Source organism: Vitis riparia, chromosome 16 (genome assembly GCF_004353265.1).
Source record: "Vitis riparia cultivar Riparia Gloire de Montpellier isolate 1030 chromosome 16, EGFV_Vit.rip_1.0, whole genome shotgun sequence".
Taxonomy (NCBI): domain Eukaryota; kingdom Viridiplantae; phylum Streptophyta; class Magnoliopsida; order Vitales; family Vitaceae; genus Vitis; species Vitis riparia.
The window spans coordinates 14328175-14341491 of NC_048446.1; the positions used below are offsets into that span (position 1 = coordinate 14328175).

General features: G+C 33.0%; 1 protein-coding gene across 1 annotated transcript; it reads right to left on the bottom strand.

Moving 5' to 3' along the window:
* Window positions 1-9529: 9529 nt before the first annotated feature.
* On the bottom strand, window positions 9530-11829 carry LOC117933138 (flavonoid 3'-monooxygenase CYP75B137-like). Its single transcript, XM_034854533.1, has 2 exons — window positions 10818-11829; window positions 9530-10243 (listed from the first exon to the last, which is right to left on the bottom strand). Exons 1-2 carry the CDS (start codon window positions 11805-11807, stop codon window positions 9596-9598), a joined length of 1638 nt encoding a protein of 545 aa, XP_034710424.1. The 5' UTR covers window positions 11808-11829; the 3' UTR covers window positions 9530-9595.
* Between the last annotated feature and the right edge of the window lie 1488 nt (window positions 11830-13317).

Here is a 13317-nt window from a genome sequence, read left to right on the forward strand (position 1 = left end):
TGTTTGTGGGCCACTCCACTGTGGTGGAAGTTGTCTGTTGCAGCAACGACCATGTCCTAATAAAGAAATTATTTTTAATCTCTTTTTTCCTTCTTCATTTTCATTGTAAATGTTAGTTTATTCGATCTCCCGAATATTGGGATTTAGTTAACATCTATCTGTGTGTTTTGCCACATTTATTCTATCCCCAGTTTACTGTGGAACCATGCAAGCCTGAAATATGTGTCAATCACCTTGTTGCAATTGTAAAATATAAGGGAATATATTGTTTTAGTGATTGAGAATGTGTATGGCAGTGATGACCATGCATATATTTTTGCTTGAGCAATGCTAGCTAATCAGGCTAAATGGTAGTATATGAAATTGTTCACCTAATCAAGACTTGCTTAAAATTACGGACGCTTGTGTTCATACTGCGTTGAGTAATAAAAAGGGAAAATTACCAAATAGGATGAATTAGATGGGTAATGGATGTAACAACCAGATTGAATGAATTCTCTTTATTAATTTGTACATAGTAAGGGAATGGTACAAATATACAGCCCTATCATACGGGTTTGATAATGCTGACTAAAGTTCTTAATAGGATAGAATTATGGTGATATGCAGCCACAGTATATGGGATTGCACTGGTCTCTATATATTGAACAGGGTGATGAGAGATATTAGTGGGATGTGTTCTATCATGCCCCCGTAAGATGGTAATTCTATTGGAAATACCAATCTTGGATCAGAGAATAGAAAATTGTTGGTGGGGAAGTGGTTTAGTGAGGGCATCTGCTAACTGATCTTTGGTGGAAATAGATGCAACACAGAGAACCCCTTTAGTAACATGATCACGAACAAACCGAATATCAAGGACAATGTGTTTCATTCTCTAATGAAATACCAGATTGACCGACATGGGTGGCACCAATATTGTCATAGTAGATGGTAGATATGTGAGGTAGTGAGACACCAACTTCAACTAGAAGAGAACGAACCCATAGAGCTTCAGCGACGGTGGAAACAAGGGTACAATACTCAGCCGTTGTAGAGGAGTGGGCTATAGATTTTTGTTTATAAGAGCACTAGGAAATTGCATTACCACCGAAGTAAACAATGTAGGTAGTGGTGGAAGAGAAATCACCCTTATTGCTAGCCTAGTCAACATCAAAAAATGAAATGAGGGCAAGAGGTTGATTTCATTTGAGAAAGAGGTTATGATACATGGTGCCTTTGGGATATCATAGTAGATGCTTAATAATTGACTAGTGCAGGCCCATGGGCTAATGCATGAACTGTGCAAGCTTGTTGATTGTATAAGAGATATTTGATCGATCGAGTTAAGGATAGATATTGTAATGCACTAAAAAAAAACTTTTGTAATAGGTTGCATTAGTGGAAAAAGATCCATATCATTCTCAGTCAGTGGTGGAGACAAGGTGATTGGAATGCTAACTTCTTTGGCTCCACATAAATTGGTTTGAGTAAGCAAATCAAGAATATATTTGTGCCATGTCAGGAAAAAACCAACGGGTGTAGAGATAGCTTCAGTGCCAAGGAAATAATGGAGTGCAGTACCCAAGTCTTTGATAGAGAACTTCATAGAAAGAAAATGTAAAAACGACTGAATGAAGTCATCATGATTTCTTGTAACAGTAAGTCATCAACATACATAAAAAAATATGTTGTGTTATCCAAAGCATTACAAACAAAGAAAGAAGTATCAGCCCAAGAGTTCCCAAACCCATAGGAGAGCATGAACTCCTTAACCTCATTGTACCACAAACGAGGGGCCTTTTTAAGATTGTAGAGCCTCTTACGAAGTTTGAAAATAGAAGAAGGATGTGTGGTGTCTATAAAGCAAGGAGTTTGCTACATAAATACTTCTTCAGTTAAAGTGCCATGTAAAAAGGCATCATTAACATCAAGTTGATGAATAGGCCAACCATGAGCCAAAGAAATACTTTGTATAGTGCCAATGGTGGTAGGTTTAACCACTGGGCCAAATGTTTCATGGTAGTCAAGCCTTAGTCATTGATGAAATCCCTTTGCAATCAAGTGAGCCTTATAATGAGTTATACTACCATCAAAATTCCTTTAATGTGAAATACCCATTTGCAACCCATAACATTTTGATAAGGATGAGAAGGCACAGGATCCCATGTGTGATGTCCCACATCGGATAGGGGAGAATGTTCCTGACATTATATATGTAGAGACTCTTCTTAATCAAGTAGACGCGTTTGAAAGCTGTGAGGGCCCCATTGGGCCCAAAGTGGACAATATCTACATGGTCGGATGTGGGTCGTTACAAATAGCATCAAAGCCGATCCCCGACCCTAGTGTGAGGGTTTGTTTGGGCCCATAAGGGGTGTTTGTTTGTTTGGTCCCACAATCCCATGGGACACAACAAGGACGTTGTGTCTGCATGTGGGGGGGTGGGGTGTTTGTGATGTCCCACATCGGATATGGGAGAATGTTCCTGACGCTATCTATGTAGAGACTCTTCTTAATCAAGTAGACGCGTTTTAAAGCCGTTAGGGCCCCCTTGAGCCCAAAGCAGACAATATCTACATGGTTGGGTGCGGGTCGTTATACCATGTCTCATTGTGTAGAAAAGCATTAAGTTCATCTTCTATTGCCTAACGTTAAAGAGGATCCTTAGTAACCGGAGATACACAACTAGGGTCAATAGAATCAGGAAGAGGATGCTTAGTGGTAAGGTTGACCTATTTGGGTTTAAAGATGTTGTAGGAATAAGTTATTATAGGATGGGTTCGAGCAGTCAAGGGTGGAGGTGGTAGGGATAAAGAAAGTGAAGAGGACTTAGAGAGAGATGAGACAAGGGCAATGAAAGATGTAGGAGGTGGGAATATAGAGGATGGTTTAGAGGACACAACTAGAGTGCCAATAGGTGTAAAAAAAAGGCATCTCTAACACCATTATTTTAATTATAAAAGCTTGATACAATAAAAATACACTACACAAATTACAACATAAGTACACTCACATTACAATACATGAATTAATTTATAAAGTTTTGACCTTTTTTACAAAACCGAAAATTATGGGTTATTGTGCTATGCTCTCTACCATGCTTTGTGCTATAAACCAATCGTAGAAGACAAATGAAGTATGACTTTGAATTCACAAGACATATAGGTATTTTAAGAAACAATTGTGGATTTTTTGGGAAAGTATCAACCGATAATAACCAAGAAATGTTTTCTTGTAATTTCTAGGATAAGATAAGGACAAAATATAGGGTAAAGCTTCTAACACAACTTATAATGTTCGATAGTAATGAAGTTTGGGATACCATTTATCAGTGTATAGAGAACACATAAAGTCTATGGTGCTTTATTGAGGGTTCATTGGGATCGTTTGAAGATGAATAATGTTGGAATAATTTGCATGTTAATGAATTCGTTGTACTCCATTTATATGCTAGTAAAATTTTGCCTTATTGTTCTCTTAGTCAGTTGGGTAGTCCAATAATTTGTTGTATCTTCAGAGAAAGAAGTTAATATAAATTGATTATCATACCAAAAAGTCAAATACTTAGGCAAAAAAGAATTAGGTTGTTTTAATATTTGTGACATATGTTTTTCTTCATGTAATTTGATAGTTAATAGATGCTAGTCATATTATTTTTAAAAAATTGTATAGTTACTATTGAATGCAAGCTAGAAGTCTGTGTTAACTATCTTGCTACAAATTTTTGATAGATACATATTTTCCTAGTTGATTATGACTTAGGATAACTCAAGCATACCTCATTGTTTGGATATTATTGGAAATTTTGGTTACTTAAGATGATTAAGGTTGCTCTATATTGATGTCAATTCATTGACTACTATTCCTTGTATTGTCTATTTAATGACTTTTGCAAGGAAATGCAACTATAACCAAGTGTTTGTTTGAAAGAAAATATTGAATAACTTGAAATTTGGTCATTTGTAATGCATCGTACTTGCTATAATTTTACATTATAATGTTAGTAGATTTATATTGTAACAATAATTTGATAGGCTAAAAACCTTACAACATATTACCATTAACGATATACAACACACAAAAGGTAAATACAAAACTTTAGTACATAGATCTCCAACTACATATTTATAGTGTATTACATTAAACTTAATTTTGTTAAAATAGCACTGACCTCTTCATTCATTTTTTGCACATACAATTATTATATATTAGATATTCACCTCTTCTTCCATTACTTCCGGTATTCCTAAATGATGCACATGAAGATGCCATGATAGCTATATTATTGAATGGCCGATATGAATTCACCAAATCTAAGAAACTTGCATGAAAAAACACCACAAAATAGCTCATCAAGATAAAATATTTAATTGTCTACCATGACCTCTATTACTATACAAATGCATGATAATAAAAAAAAAATTAAGTGAAAATATTTCCTATTGTTAAAAAGTGTATTTACTATGCATAAGGCATACTAATGAGTATAGCTCAATAGTCCACAACTATCAATTCATAAAAAAGTTAAAAACTTTCTAAATTAAGTTACATCATAATGTTATTGTATTTATATTAAAAGTATAGAGCATTTGTATTAAACTTATTTTTTATAACAAAAGTAACAGTTTTAGAGATGTCTATTAATACCCTATTGACATTTGGCACTAATGCATCATACTAGTGTGTTAGCATCATTCATTCAATGCTTTTGAAGTTGATTAATGATTTTATAAAAAAAAATAATAATAAAGCTACTAGCCTTGTGAATTGAAATTAATATTTTATTTCGTTTTTAAGGTTGATTTATGGTAGAAGGCATGCTAAGGTATATTGTACAATCACATAAAACTGTTAGTCATATAAAACAATTCAATTTTTTTGTATTAGATCTTTTTGTAATGATTTATAATGTAAGAATATTTATATTGTAAATATAACACATTTGTGTTGTTTTTATAATTTATAGCAAAATTAATAGTCTTAGAAATATCTTTTTATATATCATTGACATCTAACATATCATATAAGTGTATGACCACTATTTTCCATTGTTTAAAATACTAAGCCTAAATTATATAGCAACTTTAGTCAAGAAAAGCAGAGAAAAAGTCACCACGACTTTTGTAGTACTTTAGGTATCCTCCCCAAGGATTGATATATGGGATTTGTCAAACTAGGTCCAAATATTACTTGTTATCTGATCTTCTAAATTAAGAATGTATAAATTTGATTCAACTAAATTTGGTTTTGCTAAATAAGCCTAGTTAAAATGTGAGAATTAATTGATTTCTTATTCAATTAACTCAAGATTGGGGGGTTCCACAATCCAACTTCAAATTTAGGGCTTTAGGTAAAAAAAAAAAAAAAAAAAAAAAAAAAGGGTATCTATTTTTGCTAATATTGTGACATTCAAAATGTATGGTTAAACAAGATCAACTTGAGTTTTGTAACCTAGGGTTGTATATCCTCACTTTAAATATTTTATTCCATTTTGAATTACCTATTAAATGAATAAATATGAAATTTGGGTTCAAATCTTAGATTTAAGCTATTACCACCTTTTGTATATTTGCCTTAGGATATTAATGACAAAACCTTAGATAACAAGGAATTAAAAATTGCCAGCAACTCCTAGTATCAAAGAATAGGCAATTGTACCATCTCTCAATCGAAACTAACATTAGAGGGTATTTTAATATTGATGTTAATGCCTTAATCTTCATTTAACCCATTATTAAGTTTCACATGCACCAATTGTTTCCTCTTGGCTCTGACATTAGGTTTTCATGTTTTACACCATAAGATGATTTTTTAGCCTTTCATGGATGTGTTGTCACATACACAATCCATTAAAAAAGAATAAAAAACCATTCTTGAAAATTAAAGAAAACGAAGATAGAGAAGACAAACAAAAATCATTCATTGTCTTCTTCTCTTTAAGAAAAGAAAATCAAGAACTCCTAGAAAGATCTAAAAGTTGAGTTTTTATAATTTGGGCAAAAATCCAACATGTGACACCTATTAGCCACTTATTTCCAAAAACTCCCTAAAATAATTCAAAAGTAATAAAATTGTAATTTCCAAATGATTGGGGCCCATTTTGGGTTGGAGAAGTGCCGAAACTTGCAAAATTAGAAGGAATGTAGCTTATTTTAGATTAAACAAGTTATTTGTCTAAATTCTCGACATGGATTTCGACATGGGAAGTTTCAAAACTCATAACTAGTGTATCAAGTTAGAATTTTGAAATTCGACATGTGGTCAAATTCATTTTGACACATGGTTGAATTCATTTTGACTTGGATAGTTGTTGGATTCCTTGTGATCGAAATTTTAACATCTATTATAACTTGACATTCGGCTACTATACAACTTGATTCAATTGGTTGTAACTTCTTTATTTCAATCCGATTTGTGAATTGTTGGAAATTTAATTTGGATTCCTAAATTCTCAAGCTTTGAAATACTTTTATTTTTTTTTTCCCCAAAATGACCTTGGTAAGAACTCCAAAGTTCAATTCAAATTAAAAGTTGGTTTTGTTCAATCTTTAACTATCTTGCAACTCTTCTTGATTTTTGTTTAGACTTGTTTCCACGTGATTTCATCTTCTCTAAACATGTTCATAGAATCCATCACTTATGTTTCATGCTTATGACTTGTCTTTTTTGATGGACTTTCATCATATTTCTCAAGTCTCGAGTCTCTCTTAGACATATTTGACCTATTTTTCTTCTTTAATTGAAATGGACTCTTATAACTTGCATCTTTTTCCTCCCTTAAGCTTGAACTTAAGCTCAAAATATATGTTAGATCCTTAATTAGGGCCTTACCAATAATTCAAATTAATTTGGATTAGTTAAGCCTTTTATATTGCATAAATTACATCATATGTATACATCTTATTAGAACACGTATTTTGACTTCAATCAGTATATTAACATCGTCCACTCAATGTATTAAAAGATAATATAAAAACAAATCAAAGTCAAACAAATATAAACATGTAATAAAAATGAAAAAAAATCAAATATAAAATTTAAAATTATCCAAATTTTATTTTATTTTAAAAAACTAGATTATTTAAAATATATTTTCCTCAATTTATTTTTCTTTAAAAAAATTTAGATTGTTATAGAAAACCTAATAAAAGGGGATTTCTAGTCTCTAAAATTGAAACTAAACTTAAAATCTTTGCAAATATTATTTTAAACACAACAAAACCATGTTTCTTACAACAACAAAATATCTGTGTTTAAAATTTTAAATACCACATCAAGAAAAAAGAAAAAAGGAAAAAGGAAAATATATAAACAACATGGGCCTATTTGAACTATGTTGGGTTTATTCAAACACACGTAGCTTTAAAGGAGAGGGCTTCAATCATGCTTCGTGTGTGTGTGTGTGGATGGAAGCATCTTTGTTTCTCATACCCAAAAAAAAAAAAAAAAAAAAAAAAATCCAATAAGAAATCAGTGTGGGTAGGGCTTCAATCATGCTTCGTGTGTGTGTGTGTGGATGGAAGCCTCTTTGTTTCTCATACCCAAAAAAAAAATAAAAAAATCCAAGAAGAAATCAGTGTGGGTATCACTATGGATACGTGAGGAAGGTTCTTCACTTATGTTCGAGTTTCAACAAAAAAAAAAAAAAATTGAAATCCAACAAAAACATTGAAGCTCTCTCATACTATAAAAGAATAATAATAAAGCAAGAAGGAAGGAAGCGTCTTTGTTTCTCATACTCAAATAATAATAATAATAATCCAATAAGAAATTAGTGTGGGTATTACCATGGGTGTGTGAGGAAGGTTCTTAGCTTACCTTTAGTTTCAAATAAGATAATAATAATTAATCCAATATTTCAATAAAAAAAAATAGCACAAGATTGGAAGAGTATGGAATTGTTTTAATGCAAGCTTGCTTTGAGGATTAACTTCAATCACGATTTAATAGGGGTACAACTTGGACACGTTGGTTTGACCCAACCCAAACCCAATTTAACACTTGGACAAACTTGAAAAATCATTTTCAATACTTGGGTTGGACTTAAGTTAAGTTTTTTCAACTTGAACTCATTTTGGGTTGGTCTCAAGTCGGGCTTTGGATAACTTAAGTCTAACCTAAATTGGATTCAATGTTTTTATAATATTCATAATACATATTATCCTTTATAATAATTTTTATTTTCTTTTAATATTTTAATACTTGTTATTATATTAAATTTTTATATTATTTACTATATAAATTTTATTATAAACATACAGATTTTTTTAAAAAAAATTAAGAATATTATGGATAAATTTTGAATTATGTAACCCCATCAACTCGAGTCTAACCTGACCAACCTGAACTCAACTTGAGTTTAGAGAAATGAGGTTGTGTTGGGTTGGATTTCGATTTATCATTTCTTAATTTAGATTAGGGTTGGGTTAACCATCAACCTGTTCAAGTTGCAGTCCTATGTTTTGTCATCCTTCTATCTCACCAATATATTATTATAATGATTATTTATTTATTTACTTTATGTAATTGAAGATCATTTTTGGTATTTTTGACAAATATTTTCTTCCATGGTCTTTGGGGATTTTTTTCCACTTTTCCCCTTACCCTTTAGGATACTTAATATAAGTGATCCTTCACGGTTCTTTAACACCTCCAACATATCCTATTTGATAAGTTTCCCTAGTAAAAATTGGTAACAAGAGAGAGTACAATGGTGATGTTGCATAAAATTACACTTTATGCTAGCTCATTCTTCATTGGCTAATTAAAAATGCAAACAAGAGATCTTGGGAAAGTTTATTTTTTTAGTGTAAACGAGATGGGGCTTATAGATCATAGGTTTAGAGCAAGGGGCTATGAATCATTTTGTCAAAAATGGAGATGGGAATGGCTATATTTTTTTGGTATTTGTCTTGTCTCTAATAGCCGGGGTTTGAGAGAAGCTTAAAGTAATTAGGAATGGGTTTGAGAAATTTTTGTAAAACTCAAAAGGACGAATTCAAATATGTCCTTGTCTTAATCCAATTATATAATTTATTGTAAATTATTTACAAATACTGACATAACTTTAAAAACTATTAAGCAATAACAACTAAAAACTTTTGTGATTCTCCATTTTAAACATGTTTTTCGCAGAAAAATAATCATAATTTAAAGTTGGATTTTTGTTAAAAAAAAAAAAAAAAAAACCTTCGATTTACTAATTGAATGATTCCTTTCTTATTACTTTTACATGCCAATAAAAAGTCTTATAGTGATAAACATACTATAACATCTTAATTGAAATAAGTAGGGAAAGGAAAGTTCATTGATTTAGGTTACTTTATATGGGGCTTATAGATCATAGATTTAGAGCATGGGGCTATGAATAGCTCTGTCAGAAATAGGGATGGTAATAGCTTTTTTGGGATATCCGTTCATCCTAGCCAATAGGGTGAGGTTTCAGAGAAGCTTATACGAGCTAGAGACAGGTTTGGAAAAATTTGTTAAAACCTGGATTGGATTCTGGTTTGGATATTGCTCTCTCTCTCTCTCTCTCTCTCTCTAGTTATAAGAGTACAAACGAACTTTTATTAGAGAAATTCCGAAGTACATTACATATGCCCAAACATAGTTAAAATATTCTTTCACTTGGATCATAATGGCCTAAATTGGACAATCTTGCAGTTGGAATGGCGAGAAGTGACTCACTTTTCTTCAAAACGATTCCAAACCTCTCCTCCAAATCAACCCTTGTCCTCCCATCAGGTAATTTCCAATCAAAGGAATGTAAAAGAGAAGCCAAAACATATAGCAGCATCCTTTCAGCTAGAGGTAAGCCAGGACAAATCCTCCTCCCTGATCCAAATGGCATAAAGTTGAAATTGTTGCCTTTGTAGTCGGCACTAGCAGCATCTTCCAAGAACCTCTCTGGTATAAACTCCAATGGATGCTCCCAGGCCTCACGGTTTCTTTGCATTGCCCATGCATTGAAGAGTATCCGCGAGCCCTTTGGGATAGTGTACCCGGAAATGATGCAAGACGTACTAGGAGAGTGTGGGACTAGGAGCGGCAGCGGGGGATGCAAACGGAGGGTTTCCTTTATGACTGCAATCAAGTAGGGCAGTTGGAAGAGATGAGACTCTTCTACAATGTTTTCATTTCCTACTACTTTTTCCAATTCTTCTTGGGCTTTTTGCATTGTCTGTGGGTGTTGAAGCAGTTCTGCCATTGCCCACTCCACTGTGGTGGACGATGTGTCTGTCGCACCAACGACTATGTCCTAATAACACAAAATTAAGTTAAAATACTAAGCACCCATATGACATTGGGCATTTGCCCAAGTGATAATGCGCAAAAATGATGTCCAATGCTTAAGTACATGGCAGATGGTCAGTTATATTGAGTGCCAAGTTCATGAATTCATCCCCATTAAAAGAATAATTCTAGCTAGGTTCAGAAGAACTCATTCTTTAACAGAACCCACCTTCACCAGTATTAATACTTTAAGAAGTGAACATTTGGGAAACCGAGAGCAAAATAACAATATTAATTAATTGATATAATTTTGTCAATGCAGTGACTTATACTTTAAGAAAGGCTTAATGAATGAACATTTGGGAGAGTGGCCAATTTTGTATAGAATAAAAAATCATTTGCCAGATCGAATAACCTAAACCATGGCGTTTGAAAGATATAAGCCAGTTCATGGTTTCATCAGCAGATGGTTGAATGATTCTTTTTTTTTTTTTTTTTTTGTGGCAGCAAAACTGAAAATGATTTTTCTTAGAAACATTTTCGTGACTCATAACGAACCCTTTTCCCATATGCTGAGTTTTTAAGGAATAGTAATATACCATGAACAAAGCCTTGAGCTGGGTGATGGAGACCGAGGTTTTATCATCTCCTTGATGCATCAGCTCCAACATAAACTGCAGGAAGTCCTTGCTTTCCTTGCTCTTGTTCTTGCCTTCTCCATCAGCTCCATCCACTTGTGTCCTCTGAGCAATCAGGGATTCGAAAATCCTATCAAACCACAAAACAAGCTTTTTCATCCTTGATTCAATTCCTTGGAGATCAAACCATGCAAGAGCAGGAAAAAGATCAGAAATATTAGGTTTTCCCATCAATCCAACCATCTCCAGAATGACTCGTCTAAACTCCATTCCAATTCGACTCCTATCCTCACCATGAAGTGTTCCACCCCATAACATGCTTGTTACAACATTTAATACAGTTAGAAACATTTGATCCCCCATATTAATTGGTGTCCCCACCTTTCCATACACGTCCCTCACCATTTCTTGCACCTCTCTTCTCCTAAGTGCAGAACAAGCATCAAGGCTTGCACTGCTCATCATTTCCTGGACAAAAACTTTGCGTAGTTTACGCCATTCGGGGCTATAATGACTCCAGGCTATGTCCTGCCCCCCATATGTGAAGGCTAATGCAGAAATAGGTACATCACGGTTAGCAAAAATCACATCGTGATCTTTGAGAATTTCTTTGGCCACGGAAGACGAGCTTATCACAATGCAAGTCTTGCTGCCTAGCTGAAGCTTGAAAATGGGACCATAGAGTTGGGACAACTTGGAGAAGTACCGATGAAGATCAGGCTCAATGAAGAGAAGGTTTCCCAGCAACGGCAAGCCTCTTGGGCCGGGTGGCAAGGGTGGGAGGCCTCTACTTGCTTTCTTGATGAGCCAGGCATACCAAGAAATGGCAATTGCTGCAGTCAAAAGGGCGGCCACTCCTCGAAAAATGGTGTTTTCAGTGAGTCCATCCCACCACCACGACCAGCCTTCAGAGACTAAGTTCACAAGGTTCCTGAGAAGAACTGCAATCATGTTTGCTGAAGAATAGAACTTGGGAAGAAGTAAAATAGAGGCTCTATATATCATCGAGCTTGGATTATTCCTTTTTGCGATTCTTGTAAGTTGATGGCCTAACAAGGACAATTATTATATAAACACAAGCAACTCGCGTACTTACGAGAATCAATACAAATAAATAAAAAGGAGGTTATTTCTTAAAACTTAATATTTATTATTTATTGATTTAAAATATTGATTTAAAGTTGAATTATGTTTATGTTATTAATTTAAAATTTATTATTTAATTTTTACTTTTAAGTATTAAAATTGTTTGATAAAATTTATTTTAAATTATCAAATTGACATATTTATCCATATAAATTAAAATTAGGATAAAAGAGATCAATTAATAATGAAGGTTGTACGATAGTAAAAGAAATCGTTAAGGTAATTAAGTTAAATAAGGATAAAAATGTAAAACTAAAATGTAGATTTAAGAATAAGTTAATTATTTTTATTTATTACTTAAAGTTGTTTTGGACTTTAAATTAGATCATTAAGTTATTTCACTAAATATACTTAACTTATTTAATAACTTGAATTAAGTTATTAAATTACTTTAATTTATTAAATTCGTAAGTTAGTTTACAAACACCCACTAGCTTATGAGCGAATGACTTGAAACTAAAGATTTGCCAGAGATTTGAAATAGAGGCACCATATAATATAGAAGTCGGATTATTCTTCTCTGCGATTTATTGCTTGGACGGTGATGAATAATTGAATATAGAAGCGTGGAGCATGCTGTGGGTGGACTGAAATTAAGTATACTCAACTAGTTTGTTCTTACAAGTATTAGGATTAATTAATAAGAGCTTAGCTTGATTGGGCTTGTTGACGCCAATAAACAATCCTTTATGAGCAGACAGCTTTTGTGGAATCTCGATGAAAATCAAGATCTTATTTATTTAATCTCCCGAATATTTGGGTTTAGGTAATGCTTATCTGTCTATCCCGAATAGTTGGGTTTAGGTAATGCTTGTCTGTCTATCTGTCCATGTGTTTTATCACATTTATTCTATCCCCGGTTTATTGTGAAACCGTGCAAGCCAAATGGTGATATACTAATATATGACATTGTTCACCTAAACGAGAATTGCTTATAAAACAAAGGTGATATCACATAAAATTATACTTATGTCCATAATGCATTGCGTAGTAAAAAATTATTGTTGGAAAGTATCCTAAATTCCTAATTAGTGTATATTCATTTTTTGTAAAGAATATTATATAGAATATTTCGATATAGTAATATTAGATTTCCTTATTAAATAAGAAAAGTTATTAGAAATTTCTTTATAAATATTCTAGGTTACGAGGGGAAAAAGTCAATCTTCAATAAAAATGTGAAAGAACGGAAGATACCCAATAGAGCAAGGGAGCTTATAGTAGGATACAGATAGGAGTAGGGAAATATGAGATGTTTCAGGAACCTAATAGTTGCATCTGATTCAATCTTCAGTAATATGATTCTCTCTCATCC